This window comes from Sphaeramia orbicularis, chromosome 5 (genome assembly GCF_902148855.1).
Source record: "Sphaeramia orbicularis chromosome 5, fSphaOr1.1, whole genome shotgun sequence".
Lineage (NCBI taxonomy): Eukaryota > Metazoa > Chordata > Actinopteri > Kurtiformes > Apogonidae > Sphaeramia > Sphaeramia orbicularis.
This window is the reverse complement of record NC_043961.1, coordinates 51,956,260-51,981,264: the sequence shown is the minus strand read 5'-3', so window position 1 is coordinate 51,981,264 and position 25,005 is coordinate 51,956,260. Positions and strand designations below refer to the sequence as shown.

The 25,005-nt window shown below is 34.8% G+C and overlaps 2 protein-coding genes and 1 long non-coding RNA gene across 3 annotated transcripts; 1 reads left to right on the top strand and 2 right to left on the bottom strand.

Annotated features, from left to right (window-relative positions):
- The first annotated feature begins 906 nt into the window (after positions 1–906).
- On the top strand, positions 907–3,322 carry rplp2 (ribosomal protein, large P2). The gene is made up of 5 exons (XM_030134978.1): positions 907–1,049; positions 2,557–2,680; positions 2,786–2,834; positions 2,917–3,018; positions 3,193–3,322. The coding sequence occupies exons 2-5, from the start codon at positions 2,558–2,560 to the stop codon at positions 3,267–3,269; spliced, it is 351 nt and encodes a 116-aa protein (XP_029990838.1). The 5' UTR covers positions 907–1,049; position 2,557; the 3' UTR covers positions 3,270–3,322.
- A 1,885-nt stretch (positions 3,323–5,207) lies between these two features.
- LOC115418805 (E3 ubiquitin-protein ligase BRE1A-like) lies at positions 5,208–10,701 on the bottom strand. Its single transcript, XM_030133291.1, has 6 exons — positions 10,416–10,701; positions 8,397–9,082; positions 8,184–8,294; positions 7,235–7,296; positions 6,318–6,578; positions 5,208–5,835 (listed from the first exon to the last, which is right to left on the bottom strand). Exons 2-6 carry the CDS (start codon positions 9,070–9,072, stop codon positions 5,797–5,799), a joined length of 1,149 nt encoding a protein of 382 aa, XP_029989151.1. The 5' UTR covers positions 9,073–9,082; positions 10,416–10,701; the 3' UTR covers positions 5,208–5,796.
- A 10,210-nt stretch (positions 10,702–20,911) lies between these two features.
- LOC115419997 (uncharacterized) lies at positions 20,912–21,843 on the bottom strand. Its single transcript, XR_003935489.1, has 2 exons — positions 21,752–21,843; positions 20,912–21,283 (listed from the first exon to the last, which is right to left on the bottom strand). It is a non-coding gene; the product is annotated as an uncharacterized LOC115419997 (long non-coding RNA).
- Positions 21,844–25,005: the final 3,162 nt, after the last annotated feature.

Below are 25,005 nucleotides of genomic sequence, written 5' to 3'. Positions count from 1 at the left end.
GTTTAGATTGTACTGTGCAAGTAAAACAACAATCAGATTTTAATACAACAAAAAACAGAAAAAAAACCCCAGATATTTAAAGAGACAAAGGCTCCTCTTAAGGTCTGCGTCCTATTGCCTCTGTTTTATAAACATTATAAAATGCACATCACTGCACAAGCCAGCATAATAACATGCATTTCTAGAAGAAGTCTGTGGAAAGTTGTTAAATGTCTTGATTATGTGATTTAATTGCAGTATTGTGCCATGCACTTAAAATGCTCAGCCCATAATGGCCTTTCAAGGCACCATTAGCAAGTAAAACAAGCCAGAGTAAAAGTACCAAGACACATTACAGTTAATACTAAACAACAGACAAAAGACAAGATCAACAACAATTAGACACAAGAAAAATGCTATCTGTTCTCGATAGTTTCCGATTCATATCATAATTCATACAGTCTGTTGTGTTTTGTCTTGACTATATTTTAAATGAGGTTGCTTCCTCAATATATCTCAGAGTTTGAATAAAGGTTATGAATGAATGAATGAATGAATGAATGAATGTTGTCTTTATGGATGTTAAATATTCAAACATTGATGACCAGAGCAGTGATTCCCACTCTCCGCTGGGCATTTAAAGTACAGCTTTAAATGCAGAAGTTCAACTTCCTCCAAAAACAGCATCAACCTCTATAATTTACCTCAAACAATAAGTACATATTAACTAAGATTTACACATCATTGACCCTTTAATCCAGGAATCCAGTCCATGTCACTCTAACCAGTCAAAATTGGAGCCAGTTTATCAACTTAGGACTGAACGCAAGGCCAAGGCTGCAATAATTTTAAATAAATAAACAAAATAAACTACTATAATTGGAGAAAATGATGACATGATGAGACGCTTTCGTTTGGATCAACGCAACTGTCAAGTGTTGACGTCATGACTGCCATCCAAACTGACCAATGAAACAGCGTTTTCTTGTCTTCCCAACTTCCGGAACCTCCCTCTTCCTCTTCTGGATCTTCTAGCGTGACCGACGTTTCGTGTCTATTTAGACTTAAAAGTAAGTCGATATTTAAGCGTTTACGGCCATTACTAGCTGTTATATTGTGTCTTAATGCTACAAGTATTCGATGGGTCCAATAAATATTGATATGTGCCGTACATGAAAGCTAACCGTTTGTGTGTCCCAAATGGAGGCACAGGCTCAAAAACACAAGGCGCCATGCTGTCTGTGTGTGCGCCGACTGCTGTTAATGCTCAGTCTGACAAGTCATCGTGAAATCGTTCATCAGTAAATTATGGATGGTACAACGCGATTTGTGTGTCGTTACAATGTGTGTGTAGTTACAGCTTACTTTAATCAAATACAAATGTTATCGACAGCCAGCGGTAAGCTAATATTAGCTTCACGGGGCAGGGCTCCTTCAGTGTGTTGTTGCCGACTCACAGACAGCTGTAATACTGAGACTTAGAAAGAAGTCTACTGTATTACTGTCCAAGCCTATACGTTTTAAGTGTTTATTCCGTATATACACATCACGCTGTCCTTAATATTTTTGTGGCGATGTAAATACGTCACTGCTTGTCAAATGGAGCAAGTGTTGCACATAGGCCCCCTAGCGGTCACTAAATGAACTGAAGCTTGATGTGAGACCTCATTATTAATGAGTACTGACCACTGTTTGGACCCGAAAACAGAAGAAAACAAGTGGTGACAGGCACAACAAACCCTGCCCCTCGCACGTATTGTAGCTTATTTTGGCATCGATCCAGCTGATGTCATCATGTCGTGTGCTGATATCAGCATATTAGTTGCCCCTATATATGTGCCAAGTTTGAGGTAAATTGAAACAAAATTGATGTTTTTATTCATATTTTAAATTTCACCCATTATAAGGAAATGGGGGAGAAAAGATTTTAAAAATTCAAAAAAAAATTTGAACTTTGACCTACTTTTCCCAAAATGTCACCACATCTATTCTGGATCACTGGCAATCTCTAAACCAGGGATGTCCAATCCTGGTCTTCGAGAGCTACTATCCTGCATGTTTTAGATGTATTCCTCTTCCAACACACCTGATTCAAATGATAAGCCTATCATCAAACTCTGCAGAAGCCTGATAATGACTGTCAAGTGTGCTGGAAGAGGGAAACATCTAAAACATGCAGGATAGTAGCTCATGAGGACCAGGAATGGACACCCCTGCTCTAAACCCAATTTGGTATGAATTCAACCAATAGTTTTGCTGGTACAGACATTTGAAATTTCACCAATTATAAACAAATGGGGGAAAAAATATTTTAAAAATTCCCCCCCAAAAATTCAACTTTGACCTACTGTTCCCAAAAGGTATTCAGATCTGTTCTGAGTCACTCACAATCTGTAAACTAAATTTGGTGTGAATGCCATCAATAGTTTTGCTGCTAGAGTGTTAAACAAGTAAACCGTTTTGTTTTTTGAAATAAATGTCAACTTACAAATGATTGTTTTCATGTGATGACAAATAAGCAACAAAAGAGAAATGGAAAATCATCTTTAACATGAAGTCTCAATTGTCTTTGTACAGAATGCGTTACGTGGCCGCTTACCTCCTGGCTACCCTTGGTGGAAACACCAACCCCAGTGCAAAAGACATCAAGGCCATCTTGGGCAGCGTGGGAATTGAGGCCGATGACGAACGCTTAAACAAGGTTCACCATTTATTAGAAAACTATGCAAATATCCACACCTTTTTTTTTTTTTTTTTTAATTGAAGATGTTATATGTCTAAAGGTCAGTTGTGTGTTTTTCTGTAGGTCATAAGTGAGTTGAATGGAAAAGACATCAATGAAGTCATGAACTCAGGTAAATGCCTCATTGATAGTGCACGCAATATTCCAACTGACTTAAAAATTGTGGTTATAAATGTGTATTCCCCCCCTCACAGGCCTCTCGAAGTTGGCCTCCGTACCAGCAGGTGGTGCTGTGGCAGCCCCTGCCGCTGCTGCTGGCGGAGGTGCTGCCGGAGCTGGGGCTGCGCCTGCTGCTGGTGTGTATAATTCTAATTCTTAGTCTAAACCTGGTATTTACAGATATAGGTAGATACTTTTAAATTGCTAATGGATGTTTTACTGTATAAGGCATTCTATGGTATATAAATATTATGAAATGCATAATGATGTGTAGGCTTATATATTAACTGTAAGTATCTTCTGATTTCCAGCGGAAGAGAAAAAGGAAGAGAAGAAAGAAGAATCAGAGGAGTCAGATGAAGATATGGGCTTCGGACTCTTTGATTGATCTTCCTTCTCTGTGTTTAAAAAGCAATAAAAATGTAAAAGGTTTACACAAAATGCTGCCTTTTGTCCTTAAATGTGTTTAAAAAAAACCTTTAAAAAAATTATGACTGTGCAAAGCCACTTATTTCTTACCTATAACTGTTCCAGAAATAAGGTGTCTGGCTTTCAGGGATTGATGTTGAAAGCTATTTTGCTGACCACTAAAAATAGTCTAGACTGGGCAGTCCGTCATGATTAGGCAATGGACACCAGCATGTGGTCTGTCTGTCCTACTGTGGCCCACGAAACTGAAACCACATAATGCACAGGCTTAAAAGAGCAAAGTATAATCCCACTGTAAACATAAAAATCCACCAAAACTCAACAAAACAGGATTTGAACCTGCTGTCGCTCATCTGTAACATCAATACAGACATTTAAAACCATGACTTTTCTTTACAGGAGGAGAAGCACAGGCATAATTAATACAACTTGACAGCTGAATACTACTTGCATATTTTACTACTGAGAACCTGAACACCATCTTAAACATTTACGTAAACCTTTCTGGGTGACGGTGTTTTGATTCAGATGGTTTTGAACACATTAAACAAGACTTAAGTTTTAATTGGCATGAAAATTCTTATTTTTCTGTCTGAATTTCAAATATGAATATTAACACAGTCTGCATTATTCACAGTTTGTTTTGCAGCCACAAACAGTAATGCAAAGAAACCAGCTTGGCTTCAAATAGTTTATGAGGTTGCTGTGACAAGCTGTGAAACTGGTTTTGCTTTAGTAAACATGGGGAAAGGAGGACAAGTAGATAGTAATGTTTCCCAATAATAATATATCACATTAGATGTATTTTAACTCACTAAACACATATTGAAATAAGAACTAGTATCTGTATTGAAGAAGCAGGTACAGTGCAGTATGTTCATGCTGGGACATTGCACAGGAGCTGTTGGTGTTATTAATGACACCCGTGCTTTCCCAGCTGCTGTGAAACAAACGAGTGTGAGAGAAGTATACTGTAGTCACGACAACGTGCCACAGCTCTGGCCTAGAAATGTGAATGTGAGGTGAGTCATTGTTCATGTAATTAATCTTTTATAATTATTAGTTACTCGTCTTTGACATGTTCAGTGAACCTGTCACCACTGTTTAACAATGCTCCACAGTAAGGTGGTAAATTTTCCACTTACCTGCTTCCTGACACATTGTTTTTCAATTGCCTCATACACACCTGAGTCATTTGAGGAAAACAAAATGAATCAAAATGGAAATTCAACTGAAAGAATGAAAAAGCAGTAATTGGTGACAGTAGGAGATATGAGATCACGTCACATGGCTGTGAGTCAGGAGCAGTCCACACTTGAATTTTTTACTCGTGTGCTGCTGCCGTCGTCTTTTCTCTGGTGGATGTGTTGCGTGGCATTACACTAAATGCTCTCAAATCCCTTATGAGCCCATTAGTTCAGGCAGGTTATTAGGACAGTAGTTTTGTATGAAATACCCGCTGCCTGCAGTGGAAGCTGTTCCACAGGTTTGACACATCAACACACGCTTCAGCAAAGTAAGTGACAGACTGTCACACTGTGTCAGAACTACAGCCTGTAAGCCGCAGATCTGTACAAAAGCATTTTTACTTTGCATTGTTCGCAGGTTAAATTACAAGCTGAAGTTGGTTTCAACTCATCAACCGGTTTTGTTGCACCAGTTGATGTTGGTGTTATTTCACTAATGTATTGTGCTTTGTGTAGCTAAAAATTTCCCATGGTGCAGGTAGTTGTGCACACGATGCACAGGGGAGTTAGACACAAAAGCTGTGGAAAAGTTTAAGTCCTGTTCAGTGATGGGAGTCTGATTGTGATTTTGCAAAACCCAAATTTAACTTAAGTTGGGAGAAGTATGTACTTACTGATTTATGCTTTCATGACAAAAAAACAAGTTTCACCACTGAATTAAATATATATTTATTTAAAGATGTTTTATGAATGCCAGCACTCAAAAACAAACATCATTTGCATCACATTTTGGTTGAGCTTCCATTAAATAAAGTTTTACTTATTTCTAAATGCTAGAAAAGTAACAAAAACAAAAAACATTGCACATAGGTATCTAGCTTATTATTATTGCATTACCCTTTGTGTTATTATAAGTTATTGTGTTTCCAATGACAATGGATTTGAAAAAGACGATCACATTTTTCATGGCAGAACCAGCTGCAGAATGTGTGATTCTGCATCAACACTAAACACTAAGAGTTCTAAAACCTTCCATTATAAAACCATTATAAAAATTCCACTCAATCAAAGCCATCTGACTGGTGCAGCAGCACAATCACACATAACACATAAGTATTCTTTAGTAGTAAATAATAAATGAAACTGAGAACATTCTGCAGCAGGTTGACCACTGAAGAAATTGTGCAAGGCTGCCTTTTAAAAATCGTCTTCAAGGCGGAACTTGACAACTTGCGACACATCCTTGAGTTGAGTGAAGTTTTCACTTGCAGGAGTCGTTTCATTTTGCTTGGCTGCACTTCAGTCATCACTGTCAGACCATGGATGATCAGTACATGCCTGTAAAAGACAACGCCACAGTTTTACACCAAACCTCATGGAATGCATGTGACAGCTTGCATAATGCATCATTTTACAGATAAAAATTCATAAAAAAAAGCTTTTACATTTCAATATAATTGATTCAAATTAGAGCTGCACAGATTACTATATAAGATTAATTGCCAAGTATTTTGATGACTGACTGGAATTTGATAATTAGTGGAATAAATTCACTTATTCCTGCTCCTTAAATCAATATATTCTAGTTCATTTCCTCCTCCTCCAAAAAACTGAATATGATGAGGTTTGAGAACATGCGTTTTGGGGGAAACTGATTGACTTTTTGGTGACTTTAAACTTAATGATTTGTTGAGAAAACAACTGACGGATTAATCTACGATGAAAAGAAGCAGAAGCTGCAGCCCTCATTTGAAGGAATAATAACACAGACTGCCAAAGCTGGGCTCTTCTCTCCTGTTTTAATCTGCTGTGGTTCTTACCTGTTTGTATTCAAATCTGTCCTGTAGATACCGGTTCCCCAGTCCAGTAATGTGACCTATGTTCTGCCTAGAGAGACCAGCTATTCTGGCAGTGAAGTCCAGAGTAAAGGCCAGTTTGACCAGCTCAGGGGCTGTTGGTAGGACCGTGGGAGGATTCTGGATCGGTGCTGCCTCTTTCTCCAAATAGGCATCAGCCAACTTCTGGAAGGATGAATATGTCATCTGCTGGAAGAAGTTACTCAAGGTGGGATTATCCTTTAACTGGAAAAGATAAAGCAAAGAGAAACTGTCAGTAACTTCAGTGCACGTTAACCAACTTCAACATTTGATGAAAAATCCACCCTGAAAATATATACTTTTAATCAATTGTACAAGTACTGGTTTTTATGCACAAAGTAGGTCTTATGGACCACAATGCAAAACTAAATGCCACACGATATGCTGTTCTGCACCGTGCAATACATGAATCCACATGCTCTGGAAGCCTTTCACTCGCTCTTATTACATTTTTATGTGGCACACCCAATCTCTGGGGCATGTTGAAATTCTTTCAGGGGAACAAAAAATGTTTTACACATGCAGAGACAAATAGGAATGGCTGGCACCATAAAACTCCAGAGTATTTTCACATTTGACCTTATAGAGCCTTCAAGAGATTGTACTTTGTCTTCACTTTACAGCCCTTTAAAATCCAAAGGTGTGTTGTTTATTGTGGCAATCTGGTTGATAAAAATAATCTGAGATATTATCTGGACTTGAAGGTCACTAATTCCTTAATAATTAAGTAAATGATAATGTAGATAAATGATCCTCTGTTAGGGGCACTATAATATATTGTATTCAGTCTATAAATGCCCACAAATCGATCACGCAGTACAGTTTCATTCATGGTTTCACATATCCATCTGAGCACAAACCTTGCCGTCGATGGCATCACCCTCCTCCTTCGTCAAAGCAATGATCCTGTTGATTACTTCCTCTGAGATGAAGCAAAAACACAAGCATAATCAATGTGCTGATTTGTTGTTATAGATGTATACATTTTAACCAGAGCTTGGCTATACAGTCGAAAACGTTATCATGATAAATGTTTTCATATCAGATGATATCAGTAGTTATCGCAATAAATATCCAATTATTGTTTCAGTCAGACTTTTAAGTATTTGTAAAGGAGGAGGGAAAATGACAGAAAATTTACAACAAGATGGAGAAAGCATAAAAAAGGTCACAAAAATGCAGAAAAAAGGTTAATTTATATGAAAACAATGCAAAAGATCCAAGGCAGAATCAAGACAAAAAAAAAAAGATAAAAAAAAAATTGCCATAAAAGATACAGCAAAATGACAAGAATGAAGACACAAAAGGTGCAAAAAAAAAGGAAATGATGTAAAAAAAAAAAAAAAAAAGCAACAACAAAAAAATATATATAAAAGATGCAACAAGACTGAAACGACATTAAACACAATAAAAGATGTGATAACAAATAAACCTCAGATTTTATGAGGTTTTTTTGTGCTTATTTTGTTCATTTTCCTAAGTTTTATTAAATGTTGTGAAAGCCAGCATAAGTGATCATTTTCACAATTATTTTCCTGTCCAATGTAACTTTTATGTGTCACAATACAGATTTACATCTATGACAACTCACAGACGGGTGATGGACCGTACAGTTAACTTCACATTCTCAAAGATACATTTATACATGACTTTGGAATAAAAAGATTCTGTTTGGTCTGAACTTCAGTGAATTCTTTGTTTTCTTTGGCCCAATTACTACATACTGTTATTTTAAAACACTATCTTATTGCCACATCATGCAGCCACTCACACTTTTATAAATGTAAATGTACAGAAACTGGTTCTTACCATCTGAGAGAGGTTTAACTTCCTCTTTTTCTTTGACCTCATGCACAATTTTTTCCAGTTCCTCTGTCACTTTTTCGTAGTATGAGTACGTTGGTTCAACACTCACCACAGCTGCAAAGCAAAATACATTTATTAGTAAATGTAAATTCTAACTTCTGAGGACACTAAGACCACTTCTGATATTAATTGTAGTTTTTAATAAACTCTGCTTACCTTCAACTCCAGTGATGTCAGCTGAGTTAAAGTCTCTACCAGGCTTAGACTGTTTTATAAAAGACAGTCCCCTTTTGGAGAGCCGTCTTCTAATGGATTTCCTTCTCATAGACCTGGTCTTGGGTGCAGAGGCTGGAGGCATGGGCAGACACTGGGCAGGAGGGTCGAAGGCCTCCTCCTCCTGACAGGCCTCAGGTGTATCTGAAGGACTGTCCTGCTCATCATCTTTGTCATCGCTATCCTTCTGAGAGAACAAACTTAAAAAACTTTTCCACAATGAGGGCTTCTTTTTCTTCTTTCTCTTTTTTTTTGCTTTCTCCTTCTCTTTCTCCTTCTCTTTCTCCTGCGCCTTCTCCTGCTCCTTCTCTTTCTCTTCAGGGATGTTTAAGGGCTGCTCTGGATGAGGTTCAATCACAGAAAATGGACCAATTTCCTCAACGTTTAATCCTTCTGTCAAGTGAATGGACGGGTCACTCGAGTGCCGTCTGTGCCTTTTGGGCATCGTCACCCATTTCTCTTTCTTTCCGGTGCGTTTAAAGTTGGAGGAACCTTCGTTTAGGCTGAGGCTTCGTTTGACATAGACCTCCAGCAGACGGATCGTGTCTTTGTGAGGCACAGAAATCAGCTGGCCATTATTATTATTAGGGGGGTTTTCTGCTTCTCTTCGAGTTTCCATGATGGAATAACTGCGAGAAAAGAAGATAAAGGTGATCAAACATGCATTACAATGTTTTTTTTTGTTTGTTTTTTTTTTAAAGGAAATATCCTCAATTTACCACTTTCTCTGAGCAGGGGCGATGCAGTTACTAAGCTGAGTTTTTAGGCAACTATATTAGTAAGGCCAAAACAGTATTGGTTGCATTTGTGATTGATTCTGATGATTAAAGATGCATCAGTATGAGTGGCTGTGGGTCAGGGGGTAGAGCGGGTCACCCACCAAGCAGAAGGTTGATGTTTCAATCACTGACACCTGTCCACTTGAATCCTTGAGCCAAACATTGATGCCGAACTTCGAAGTGACTGTTACACTGGTGTGTGAATTTGTGTGTAACTGAGTGAATGTGACTCATTGTAAAATGCTTGAGTACCATCGGAGTGTCAAAAGGCAAATCCATTTATATAATGTTGCTGCTGATACCAATATCATATAAAAGCCTATCTGGTAATAGCTAATAAAGATATTGCTTTACTTTTTTATTTGCTTTTGTTGTTATTTATCTCTCTATTTATCTTTATTAAGTATTTATTTCTTTGTTTTAGTGCAGTTTTTAATATTTTATCATATATATGGATTGTTTTAGTTGGTGTTTTAAGGATTTGTTTCTGTGTTTTTATTTCATGCTATGCATTTTGCCATTTCGTTCTGTAACAGCATATGGGATGTTCTTATTGAACGACAATTAATAAATCTGAATCTCCCTTTTTACACCACAAAAACAAAACAAAAAAATCTTCACAATATTCCCAATGTACACTGTAAGCCAGACCTTCATTACATTATCTTTAAGCACAAATTCAATCAGATTTATGGAAAAATAAATAAATAAACCCTTCAACACAACAGGCAAATAGCCACTGCAAATTGTTAAACTACATTTTAAATATTGTTGCTAATTCTGGCAAGTAAAAATTGTGCAGAATAATCTTTTAAAAGTGATGGCAGTTTGTTAATACTGCAAGTTTTGTCTGTCCACAAGTCACAAATACAATGTAACCAGCATAAAAAAAAATACGATTAACCTTTTATCATACATATACAATTAATAAAACTCAAACACATTAAACTAATTTAAATGAATAAACTTTTAGGTTTGCTTTCTATTATTTAATATATGCTACAGGCTGAACTAGTAATGAACAGTTATAGAAGTTGAGTATAAGCCTTGGGTCAGTCATGTACTTATGAAAGTGTTCTCAAAAATATAAGAAGTTCGAATAAGAAGACATTAAAATGAGTAAAAATAATAATAACCTGGAGTGTCCTGCAGTTATATAACGGTAAATGGATCCCAGACTCACCTGGTGTCTTTCCACAGTCTCGTGCACTTCTCTTCAGGTGTGTTTTTGTTGGATACAAGTCTGTTCTGACTGAATTCGTCAGGTTGGTTTTAAGAACTCCTCCTGCTAAAAAAGAGGGACACTCCAAAGTTCGTCCACCCGCTCGCATTCCACACCCATGTTTGGACACGTCGCGCGCCTCCTTCTGTACCTGAGAGGAGAAAAAGAGCGAGCGGACGACGAACAAACACCTGACTTCCTGGTTCACCTACACGGTGACGTCAGGCTGTTTACGGTTTCGCCGCAGCTCTCGATTTTGTGCAGGAACCGTGTGATCTGGGCTAGTCACGTTCAACGGGAAGTGAAATGACGCGAGAGTTCATTTCCTTAAACGTGGAAGTGCATTTACAGTAAATGAATGAGAGCTTCTTAACCCTCCGGTATGAATTCCTGGTTACAAAGATATATATCAATTTTTGTTTGGATTTTGATTACTAAAATTGAAGCACTCTCTAGATTTACATATCCAGCTTTCTCTTTACCCATTCCTGATCATTTAATTAACCCTTTCATGCATGAATTGTGAGAACCTTAGTCAATATTTTTTTCTTCAGTGTTTTTATTCCTCCTTAGGCATGAAAAAAACAATGCAATCAAGTTTTTTTTTTCCTATGGAATTACAAAAATATCCATGCATTTAATTTTTGAAGTAAAGAAACATATGTTTAAAACCCAATATCAGAAAGTGATATGAAAACAATAAAATAAAAACATTTTTAATGCTGCTAGTCTGATGTCTTCTCACATTTTAACATATTCTAATGCTAGTAATTACTCACCTCATGGAGATAATATGCAAAAAAACCTTCTTGTCTTACAAATAACAATTGATTTACACTTAAACATGTTAGTGCAGATCAGGTTTATCCAAAAAAGCAAAGTTACAGTAATGGTCTGAATGTCATTGTATGGGATGGTGTGTAAGTGTCCACTGTGTTGGCTGATATAGAACTAAAACATCAAAGCCCATGAATGTACAAGAGAACAGCTGGAGAATAACTGTCCACTGGAGTAGCCTATGCATGAAAGGGTTAAATTAATAAATCAAATAAATTAAAATTTTATTAGGAAAAATAAGCATTATTATCTGATAAAAGGGAATGTGGTAAAATCATTAGATGAAGGAGGTTTAAATGTGACTGACTATGAAGCAATGAATTGCATGATCAAACTTAAATGGTTGCAACAGTTATTAAAAAATGTGGATGTTTTTTGGTTTCATATTCCTTCAAAAATATTTGACAAATGTGGTGGAATAGATTTTCTGTTAAGATGTGATTTTTGTATTACCAAGGTTTTTTTTTTTTTCTATGCATTTGGCAGATGCTTTTTTCCAAAGCGACTTACAGGGGAAACCAATCAAATCACTCAATCAATCAAATTTTATTTATATAGCGCCAGATCACAACAAAAAAGTTATCTCATGACACTTTATATTTAGAGTTGGTCAAAACCAGACTCTAAGCCAATTTACAGAAACCCAACAGAATCCAAGCTACCAGTGAAGTTGTCCAAGTTCCATCAACAGGTCTTGTATTGGAAACTAATTTCTAATCATAATTTTACTCCACATTCTGTTCCTATATGGAATAATAGATGGATCTTGTCCAGAAGAAAATCTTTGTTTTATAAGGACTGGGTGGAGGCAGGTATCTGGTCTATTCTGCATTTAATGGATCATAGAGGGAATTTTCTGGAGTATGATGTTTTGTTCACAAATTTAATATAAAGTGTAGTAAAAAACATTACTCAGTGGTGATCAAAGCGATTCCACAAGGCATGGCCAACAAGGTCAAAGGAAAGTTATTTTATGACAACAGAATACCCAGGATCTCGTCACTCTTTATAGATTATGTTAATTTTATGGGAGAAAAATGTACAAACAAATTCTTGCGTGGTGCCCTTACATGTAAACTTTTCCCCTTACCATTGAAACGGAAAAATATATTAAAAGATTTTCCTAAAGAAATTATAATCAAGATTAGAACCAAATACCTGACTCTACCCATAAAAGTGAAAGAAACTCATTTTAAAACACTAAATGATATTTATCCTTGCAATGATTTTACAAGACAAAGATTTAATATTGAGAAAAATAATTGTGTTTTTTGTGAATTTGAAATTTAATCTTTAGAACATTTATTTTTTTGACTGCCCATACACCAGGACATTTTGGACAACATTTCAAGAATGGACATCTGAGAAGGACACTCAGTCGCTCAAACTGGAATACAAAGACATTAAATTTGGAGTTATAGTGGAAAACAGAAAAGAGAAATTATGTATAACACTTTGATTATTATGGCCAAACAATTTATACACAAATGTAGATTTGTAAAGACCCCCCCAATGTTCTTAATTTACAAAAATGAAATGACAAATTTCAAAAAGACACTAAGACATGTAAAAACCAAACAAACCTTGACTGTCTATGAAAATTTAAATTTGTTGATTCCTGATTAGATCTCTGACTTTAGTTTGATAATTATTTTATTTTATTTAAATTTATTTTATGATGTTCTTTATTAGTATTGTTCTCTTAAGTTTGAAAATGTTGCTCAGTCTGGAAAAAATAAGTATTTTTGTATGAAAATGGTTGAAATGTATAACCAGATTTGGATTAATAAAGTTGGAAAAAAAAAACATAACCCCGGTATCCCGTCCAACAAGGCCCTTACTAAGCACCAAGTGTGCCTTTTTGGCACACTTGTGGAATAATGTCAAAACATTTTTCATACAGTTTGTTTTTAATTCATTTACACTTTTTTCTATTTCATCAACTTGAGCTGTAAATAAAAATACCAAATACTCAATAACTGTCCCATTTTTCAACCCTTTAAATGCCTTGTTTGTAATGTAAACAAACCATTTTTTTGGATGCAAAAAACACACAAAATTTTTTTTTTCAATATACTACATAAAAAGTGGATCACATATTATTTGATTTTTGCAGCAACATTGGTTAATTTGCATTATTATTTTTGGCGCTAGGTCAAATGTTAAAAAATAGTGGCATCTGTCACCAAGTGTGCCAAAAATGCACACCTATAAATCAAACTATTAATTATTATATATTGATTTATTTTTCTGCTCTAATTTGATTTTATTTTTGTAAATCAAGGTCAGCCCTAATCATACATATCAAATGGAAGAAATAGTGTGTTTTAGGTACACTTGGGAGACAGATGCTAGTCTTGTAATTTTCTTTTGTTTACAATGTGCAAATTTTAGTCGGTGGCCAGAATTTCAAAGATCATGCAAAAATGAACAACTTTTGAATTCAGACCTTGTTTAAATTGTGAAAAATAATGTGAAGTTTTTTAAAACGAAGTGCAAAATGTGCCTAAAAGGTGCATCTGGATACCGGAGGGTTAATTCAGCTTTTTGTTAATTTTTTAAGTTCTATGTACACGACAATAAATGGGCAAATGGAAATAAGTTTAGTTTTCATGCCTACAAAATATGTTGGTCCTATATTCATTCATTTTCTGAACCCGCAGCGGGTTGGTCCTATAATAAAAATAAATAAATAAAAAAAATAAAAATAAACCCAAGAACTTTTGGCACTTACGATGATGATAATGATGATAATGATTTATTTATTTTTATTAGCTTAATGAGTTTCAATATTTATGATGAAGGAAAAAAATCAGCCCACCCTCATAGATAGATAGATAGATAGATAGATAGATAGATAGATAGATAGATAGATAGATAGATAGATAGATAGATAGATCATTCTATATTATTGTCAAAGTTACAGTCACTTGGTGTGAGAAGAATAGTTCTGGACTGGTTAAGGAGCTATTTGAATAACAGAGAAGAGTTTGTGGACTATTGTGGCAATACATCTGAACACATGCAGATTGAATGAGGAATTCCACAAGGTTCAGTGCTGGGACCTAAATTGTTTATCATATATATTAACGATATTTGTGAAGTGTCAAAATTATTGAAATTTGTATTATTTGCAGACGATACCCATTTTTACAGTTCGGGATATGACTTAAAAGCTTTAGTTAATATTATTGAACAAGAAATGGTTAAATTTAAGAGATGGTTTGATGCCAATAAATTATCACTAAATGTAAAAAAAAAAACAAAGTTAATGATTTTTGGTAAGAACAGAAGGGAGGAAAATGTAGTACTGATGGAATTAATACTGAAAGGGTCTCTTGAACTTCGCTTTTTGGGAATAATACTGGATGAAGGCCTGACATGGAAATCCCTTATTGCACATGTGAGGAAACAGATGTCTAAGAGTATTTTCATTCTACATAAAGTAAAGTATTTGTTAGATTATAGGGCAATGCGAACACTGTATTCTGCACTTATATTGCCATATATTAGCTACTGTGTGAAAGTCTGGGGTAATACATATAAGAGCAACATAACGCCATTGTATCTCCTACAGAAGTGAGCTATCAGGATTATCCATAAAACAGATTTTTAGGAACACATTAATACATTATTTATTAATTCTGGATTATTGAAATGGAAGGAGCTAGTTAAGCTACAGACATTACTTGTTATGTTCAAGGCCAAAAGTAAAGTACTACCTGCTAAATTACAAGAACTGTTTGTCTTCACTTCAGAGAATGAAGAGCATAGAAGGAAAGGTCATTTCAAACACCAGCGTGCACGGACAACTTTGAAGCAGATGTGTGTACCAGTGGTGGGTGTTTAACTCTGGAATTCTCTTTATAATGAGCTAAAGGACTGTAAAAAACATATTCCAACTGAAAAAAGTGTATAAAGAAAGGACAATGAGATTAAATGAACAGTTATAAGTTTTACATTTTGCTTTGTATTTTTACTGCATATTGTGAACTATTTATTTGCTTATTTTGGTCTGATATAATGTTTTTGCATCATTTCGTCAGGTATATATTTACCTGTGTTTTGTACTTTCTGGACATGTAGTTTTGCACTTGGTTTGGTATTCATTTTGTTTTATCTTTGGATGTATTTAGTTTGGTTTGTCCGACTTCATACAGTATGATTTTATAGCTAGGTGTGTATGGCTAACCTTTAAGGCTATTATTATTTAGAAGGGGGCAGGAAATATAAGATTTTCTTCATCCTGCTCCTTTTCAAGCATGGGTGTGTACATGTTTGTTAACTGGATGATTATTGAATGTTTGCTGATGAAATGCGCAACCATGAACGAAATAAATGAAATGAAATAGGTAGGTAGGTAAGGTAGATAGGTAGATAGATAGATAGATAGATAGATAGATAGATAGATAGATAGATAGATAGATAGATAGATAGATAGATAGATAGATAGATAGATAGATAGATAGATAGATAGATAGAATAGTCTTGTACATCATTCTTGCAATAAACACTTGCACTGTGACAATAGCAATCTCGAGTTTCTGATACCATAAAAGTTTCCTGTTGACTTTGTTACATTGGCTGCACCGCTGCTGTAAACATTATGAGCTCAGCTGACACACTGCAGAGCAACCAGTGATAAGTAACAATGTGTAAAGTTTTCCAGGAAGCATGTGTGTGTCCAAATTCTTATCACTGACAGGAAAGTCCCCTTTGCCCATTTGTAAGTTTCTCTTTCAACAGACGACAGTCAACTGAAACAATTGATTAATGTAAAATTACTTCAGGTCATTCATTCATTCATTCATTCATTCAGTTCAGTTAAATTTAGTTTAATTGTCTGAAGCCCTGACGTTGTTTCTTGTTTGTTATTTTCTTTATTATTAGATGTGGTCTGTTTTACCCTTGACTTTGAATTTTGCTGTATTTTTTATACAATGACAATAAAGGAAAACTATCTAATCTATATACTGTTCATAATTTGTGTATTTTATTGTAGTCACAACAATGATAGGAAGCTACATTTAATTCTTCCCTTATTTCACTTCACTTTTCTAATCCCTTTTCTTCCCTCTTCTTCACTTTACCCATGAATCATATTTCTTGTATTTAAACTCTTAGAATTACATCCATCTTTACATGCCACATGCCAGAGTTATTATGACTTCACCTCAAACTGTTTTCCCAGGTTTTGCAACTACGACTTTCCCTGTTCATTCCTGCATGATATAATCAGAACAATTCCCGAAGAAATATGTAAAGTGCTGTCAAAGATTTACAGGAAGTGTGTGTGTGGGTGCCCTTTGCCTTTTAATTGACTACGCTATCAGCGGATTACACAGACAATTGTATTACCTGTGCAGTAGACTTTTAAGTGTGAGTAATCTCTTCTCTCTAGGCTTATTTACTGGAAACCTTATATGTTATCTGAAACCAAAAGCAACATTAGTGTGTAGCTGTGAGGCTTGTTGTGCAACTGTTTTTAGTATGCTCTTTCTGTGAAAAAAAAAAAGATTTTTTGGTATTGTAATATTTATGAGGTTAAAGATCACAATTTTTATTTTCTAATTGTAGGTATCAGTGAGAACTGGAATTATTCAAGTAAAACTAAATATGTCATTTGTGTTATAAATAAACTGTGTGGGAAGAGTAAGTTGTATTATGTATTTTCACATAATATTTAAAGGCTATTGTCATTGCACATGAAACTATAAATACCAAGTAAGTTTTAACAGGTAATTTAAACTGCAGAAAAAATATGTAAAATGTTGTGTAAATGTTACTTTTATATTGTCCATTCATAAAAGTTAGAAAAAGTATGGTGACAAGCCACACTGATGGTAATGGGGGCAGTTTGTGCTGAGTCATGTGACTCATGTAGTTTACCGTGTCACAGAGTCATGTGACAGTGCGCTACCTTGCAACTTGTAAATATTTGTTAAAAGCAAGTTGCTGTTATGTGTTATGTAGTTATATGACTCATGTTATGCCTATAGGGGAGAGTATCTGAGTTAACTAGGTAGAGAGAATATTTCAGTTTGACAACATGACTGAACGGTCTGTGCTGCTGTCATACAGTTTAGGCCAGGGGTGTCGAACTCATTTTAGCTCAGGGGCCATATTCAGCTAAATTTGATCTGCAGTGGGCCGGACCAGAAAAATAATAACATAATAACCTATAAATAATGACAACTCCAAATTTTGTCTTTGTTTTAGTGTAAAAAAACCCCATTAAATTATGAAAATACTTACTTTTATAAACTATCAAAAAAAACAACAAAAAAACCCCTGAAAAAACTGAAATTTAAACTAAAAAAACGTAAGAAAATTTAGTGCAATTTTAACAATATTATTCTTCAACTTCTCATTTGTCCATGTGCATTATAGATCAGATCTACAAAGACACTAAACACTGAGGAACAGGCAGAAAAAAATGTTAAAATTGTGCTTAATTTTCTTTAGACATTTCAGGTTGTTCATATTTGTTCATGTTATTCACATTTTATTGTTACAGGATAGTTTGTAAATGTAAATACTTTCATAATTTAATGTTATTTTTTGCACTAAAACAAAGAAAAAAAATTAAGTTGTTAATTCTAGATTTTTTTTTTTTTTTTGGCTTAATTCAAGATTTTTTTTTACTTAACTGAAGGTTTTTTTTGGGCCTAATTCAAGGTTTTTATTTTACTTAAATGAAGTTTTTATTTTTTTTTTTGCTTAATTCACAATTTTTTTTACTCAATTGAAGATTTTTTTTGGCTTAATTCAAGATTTTTTGCTAAATTTGAGATTTTTTTGGGCTTAATTGAAGATTTTTTTTTTTTTTTTACTTAATTGAAGATTTATTTGGCTTAATTCAAGAATTTTTTTTTTTACTTAATTGAAGATTTTTTTTTTTGGCTTAATTGAAGATTTTTTTTTTTTTTTTACTTAATTGAAGATTTTTTTTGGGGGGGGGCTTAATTGAAGATTTATTTTTTTTTACTGAATTGAAGATTTTTTTTTTTTTTTTTTGCTTAATTCAAGATTTTTAAAATTTAATTCAAGATTTCTTTTTTCCTTAATTGAAGATTTTTTGCTAAATTTGAGATTTTTTTTTGGCTTAATTGAAGATTTTTTTTTTACTTAATTGAAGATTTTTTTTTTTGCTTAATTGAAGATTTTTAATTTTTTTTTTGCTTAATTGAAGATTTTTTTTTTTTTGGCTTAATTGAAGATTATTTTTTTTTTACTTAATTGAAGATTTTTTTGGGGGGGGGGGCTTAATTGAAGATTTTTTTTTTTTTTACTGAATTGAAGATTTTTTTTTTTTTTTTGCTTAATTCAAGATTTTTAAAATTTAATTCAAGATTTTTTTTTTCTTAATTGAAGATTTTTTGCTAAATTTGAAATTTTTTTTTGGCTTAATTGAAGATTTTTTTTTTTACTTAATTGAAGATTTTTTTTTTTTTTTGCTTAATTGAAGATTTTTAATTTTTTTTTTGCTTAATTGAAGATTTTTTTTATGGCTTAATTCAAGATTTTTTCTTTAATTCAAGCTATTTTTTTTTCCTTTTTTTTCCTAATTCAATTCAAGACTGTGGAATTCTTGCACTTGGCAAAAATATCTACAGGGCCGAACTGGACCCTTTGGCAGACCGCATTTCGGCCACATGTTTGACACCCCTGGTCTAGGCTGTTTTATGTTAATTAATGAGCGGAAATACCATTTCCTTATCATGAGTGTATAGTGTATTGGGTTCCAAGAAGTGCAACCAATGTTCACTCTCCCGTAACATTGCTCTACCAAAGCATCATAATATTCAAAAAATTACCTTGAAGAGCCATTAGCACTTGGTGCATTAGCATTTTTCATTTTTGAAGCAGTCAGTCTGAGTAAAACTTACAAAGAAGGAGAAAGTAAAATTCAATGACCATATTAATAATCATCAGTAAATTACCTGAGGTTTGCTAGTAAAATTAACATACATCAGCACGTTAAGTTTACTTGATGATGGCCCTTGTAGAATTTACTTACAATTCTAAGTGTAAATACTCTCCTAAGTTTTCCTAAGTAAATGACACCCCCAATTTATTTCAGTGTAATTGTCTCCAGCAGCAGATACACAACAGGCAGTAGTTTAATAATTACCACCTGTGACTGACGTATGTGAACGTTGTCGACCCAGATATTTTTCATATACTACTGATTCTTTTTCTGTTGTCAGGAAGGCTCTAGAGTACAGTATTTTTCAGTGGCTGTGGTTCATTTCTCAGATCAGAATTGAAATTCTCATAATTACTTGTTCAAACTTCACATCACTGTGTCACTTGTGCACATTAAAAAAAGCAGTTTCTCATTTCTTTGAACAAGTTGCAAATGCTTTGGTACATCCATGCAAATAACTATTTACAGTTCTCTGCTGTTTCCTACATTATCAGCTGCTTATGTCATGTTGATCAAAATGTATTATAAAGGATCTCTGTTGAATAGTCTCACCCCTACAACATTTAGGCATTACTTCATCGCATGCGTGTTTACATGCAAAACAAGTTGTCATAATATGTCAAGCATATTTTAATACTGTAAAAAACAAAAAAAACAAACTCGGTAATATTCCAGCAGCTGGGGTGCTGAAAAATACTGTTAAATAAAGGAAAATAACCATCTCATAAAAAATACTGTAATTTTTCATAATTAAAATACAGTTTTTTGCCCTAACTTTACATGAGATTTTGCTTCTTTTTTTTTTTTTTTACTTTTTAATGTTTAATGAAGAATATTTACATGTATTAAAACAATCCAATTACCTATAAATAAATATACAAATAATTTTCAATGAGACTAAGCTGTACAATCCACTGATAAAAACTGTATTTTGACAGTTTGTCAGGGTTTATACATTCACAAAAACACATTTATTCACCATTTTTGTTGTGAAACCTCCCATAATTACACAAGATATTTGTCAATTAACAAACAAGTCTGGTTAAACTTACACAACAAATACTTCTTTTATGGTTAATTGTCAGTAATTTTATTTCATTTTATTTATTTATTTATTTATTTATTTATTTATTTTTTTACAGTATTAAACTTTAAATTAACAGTTTAATCTCATAAATAGAAAAGAAGTATTTGTGAAATTATGATACATTTGCAAATGTACTTTAACTGTATTTTTCTGTGAAAAAAGAAAAATTGTCTTTTAAAAAAATGGAAATTTTATGGTTATTCACAGTTACAGTTTTTTTTTTTTTATGTTATTTTACATTTAACGTATAAAATCACAGTCTATTTTTGTAATTTCATTGATATTTTCCTGTATCTTAAAAATAAAGAAAAAATCTGTAAAATACATTACAGATTTTTTTTACAGTGTACATTTCCATTAGACTTTTTTTCTGAATCTTTCCTGAATTGGTAAATTGCTCCCGGGTGAATCTTAACTTTCTCTAACAAAGAGAAGACATTTGTTGTGATGTGGATGAGAATTTGTGTCCCGACAGACAGGAACATCAGGAGGTGTAGGAAGACTACACTGTAGTTCCTACACCACTGCATGTACAGTTTTCCCTAAGGGGAGTGTCCTATGTTCACATTTCTACTTTTGTTTTTTCGTTTTCTGTTTGTGCAGTGCTGTCTTTTCCTTTCGGTATCACAATGACATGGTCTGTCAACAAATTACAACACAAACAGTAAGAGCGTAAATGTGAATCTAGTCCAGTCTCTTGCAATCAATCTCCCACATACACTAAGGTGTAACTTACAATTTACAATAATGTTCATCCAAACTTTAGACATAGTTTACATCAGAACATCCCTCCAGAGTACACTGTTATATTGACAGCATGACTAAGGAGTTGGACTGTCTTATCCGTACACAATGACACAAGGACTTGTCATTCTGATGGCACTGACATGTTGAATGACACAGATGTTTACTTTTGAGAGATGAACGATTTTGAGCAAGAGACGGGCTTTTGCAGGTAATCCATGGTGTTTTGCTCTTTGTATGAAGGCAAGGCAGATTTATTTGTATAGCACAATTCATACACAAGGCAATTCACAGTCCTTTACAAAAATGGAAAAGAGACAGATTAAAAACACATTTACAATGAAAACATAATCAATAAAACATAAATAATAATCAATTACAACAAAGCAAAAGGTCAGAGTGCAGATAGAACCCTTTCAGTTGTTCTATGCACAGTTGAACAGAGCTGTTTTCAGCCTGTCTCACGTCATCAGGAAGACTGTTCCAGAGTTCAGCTCATGGAACTGAAACGCAGCTTCACCCTGTTTAGTCCTGACTCTGGGCACCAGCAAAAGACCAGTCCCTGAGGTTGTCAGGGTCCGAGGTGGTTCATATGAGACCAGCATGTCACAGATGTACTTTGGTGCTAGACCATGGACAGACTTATAGACCCGCAGAGCTGTTTTAAAGTCTATTCTCTGAGCGACAGGAAGCCAGTACAATTGTGAATTGTTTTGAGAAATGCACTTACTGTTTTGTAAATGTCAAGGATGACTCGAGAAATGTACCAAAGCAACTGAGAAAAACTGTAAAACCTGGCACCAATGATCCTACATGTAGCGCAGTAAAAGCACCCATATTACTATATACCAGCACTGTATCTCACCAACAAATACAACCAAGATGATCAAACTTGGCAGCAATGTGACCATGACCTGCCTGTGAGTTGATGAAATGTCCACAGAGCACAGCATCAATGCGTATTCATCGGGGGGGAAAAATAGTAGTAGGTGATTCACTGGGTCAAAAACTACAAAATGTGAATGTGTATTAAGGAATCAGATGCTCACTGAAGGCAGAGCAAAAAGAGCTGTTGCAAATAGTCAATACTCAGAGTACAAAAAGTAAGTAGTGCAAAAATACAAGTTATGAACTGATACTCTAAAATAAAAATCAGTCCTTTATTACCTTAAAGCAGGGGTGTCAAACTCATTTTAGTTCAGGGGCCACATTAAGCCAAATTTGATCTGCAGTGGGCCGGACCAGTGAAAAAAATAACATAATAATATATCAATAATGTGAACTCCAAACTTTCCTCAATGTTTTAGGGCGAAAAAAGTAAAATTATGCAATGAAAATGTTCACATCTGCCAACTATTCTTTAAAACACTGTGAATAACATGAACAAACTGAAATTTCTTAAGAAAACTAAGAGCAATTTTAACAATATTATGTCCCAGTTTATCATTTAAATATGTAAATTACAACATACAGATCACAGTGGATCAACAAACATACAAAACATTTAATAACAGGCAGAATATTGTTAAAATTACACTTCAGGCATTTCAAAATATTTATATTTGTTGAGGTTATTCGTGTATTTGTGAAATGTTAGTTTGTTTTAGTGTAAATACAGTAAAATGACATGAAAATGTTTACATTTATGAAGGGAAAAATTTGGAGTTGTGAGTATTTATAGGTTATTCTGATAGTATTTTACTGATCCGACCCACTTGAGATTAAATTGGTCTGTGTGTAGAACTTGAATTAAAATGATTAATATCTTCAGTGTAATTTTTCCATTTCACAAATTCATCCCAGGGGTGGGATTGGACCCTTTGGCGGGCCGGATTTGGACCCCGGGCCGCATGTTTGACACCTGTGCCTTAAAGGGACATCATTACTAATTCATTTCCACTATGTTGAGTCTTTGTGGAGGCATCATACAGAAGAAGTATTCAATTTTAAAACCTCAGTGCATCATGGGATGTTAATCGTTGGTCATGCGACAACAACTGCCTTCAAGTATAGCTTAAAATAACACATGACAAAGACTATGTGTAGTGGAATCATGTCTGAGATGGTGTCCCTAGTGGTAATAAAGGATCAAAAGGCCTCAGACTGGTTTCTGGCTGTTGTATTTATGTGCTTCTTACTTTTTAAACACTGATGAAACAGTCCTTTTTTTGCATGTTTGTCTTTCATGTTCATTGAAAGTTGACTGGAAAGGAAAAGCGTAGAAGGAAAAGGAATACACGCAACAGGGATGACCACAGCCTCGAGAGGATTAAACAAAGCTGATTCAAGAACTTGGTGGAACTTCATAATGTCCAGGAGTTGGACTTTAAGTGTCCCATTTCTCGGCTGAATCCCGCTTCACCCGTTGGCCCTCCCCCTTAGCCCTACCCCTCCGTTTTGCGCGTACACGTGAAGGAGTAGTGTTGTTCCAATTCTCGATTAGACGGAGGGGAAGGGCTGTTTGGCCCTCGAATGGAGGGGTAGGAGAAATTTCCCATAATTCTGTTTGAATCATTGGCAAGATGGAGGTAAACACAGCCAAAAAGTGCAGCAGTGTGATGAAAGAAACACACAAATGGTCGTATTTTGCACATGGATTTTTTACATTTCTCCCATCAGGCAGGAGACTGTGGCACATCCAAGCACGGACCACCAGACTAAGAAACAGCTTTTATCCAGAGGCAGTTAGAATAATGAACTGTTGCGGAACTTGAGCCCCGGAATCCACTTTAAAATGGCACTTTACTGCTGTGTTTTAGTTATTCATAGGTAATTTTTAGGGGGGGGTATTGTTATTGTTTTTTATATCAGTATTTTATTATTTTATTATTTTTATCAGTAATTTATACTATTTACTAAATGCTTCTGACAGTCGGGGACCTGAGTACAATGTTTTGTTTCTTTTCTAAATTCTATATGCTGAAATGACAAATAAATTTGAATCCAAATCTGAATCTTTCTTCGTAAACAACTTAATCATTTGATCGTCCGTTTAATGCCATTTCAATCTGTTATAGATCGCATGTCTGTGGTTTATAGTTGATAGCTGCAAAAAGATGAGCAAAGCCCATGCAACAGAGACGGTTACAGCTACTGACGGCATGATGAATGCTTTCGGAAACAAAGTTTTCGCATCTGCTTATAGCGGCGTCCATGACTGCTGATGACGTAACAAGTCGCGAAGAGTAGTCCCATTTCATAGGAGAATGTTTCAACCCCTAACCCTTGGAGCTCCGTTTCAAGGGGTAGTGTCATGTGCAAGGGCCAAAGGGTAGGGGTAAGGGGGAGGGCTAAGGGGTGAATTGAGACTGGGCCCTAGTGTCAGGACGCTCCTGAAACTAACAACATCAGAAGACCCTCACCAGCACTAAGGAGAGACAGACCTAAAACACAAAACTCTTCTTTTCAGATGACAATAAATTTTATATTCATTCATTTATTTTCTGAACCCGCTTTGTCCTCACTAGGGTCACGGGGGTCGCTTGGAGCCTATCCCAGCTACATAAATTTTATATTTCATTTAGAAATCAAGGTCCCCAGAGGCCTGTGGAAGAGTGGAGTTGTTTCATGTTCAGCGTGAAGTTTCCACAGTCAGTAATGATTTGTCGTCTGCTAGTGTTGGTCTGTTGTATTCTATCAAATCCAAAGTCAATGCAGTGTTCTACCAGGAGAGGCTGGCAAGCTGACACTCTGCAATAAATGTAAAATAAAATCTCATATAGAGGGAAATTGAGTTAGATTTTCTAAACAGGTATCCGGCCTGGGTCAGCACCTCTTTTGAGAGCAGTCTAATTCTGCATTAAAGTGAGCCTCAGCTGACATATGAGAGTAACCCACATGAGAACTTCCAGTCTAGGTGTTTCTTCTTTTTAACAGTAAACCCAGTGGTCTACCTCTTTTCATGAGGTTTCAAAGATAATAGCCTTTGCTTTTTTAGGGAAATAGTGGTTAAT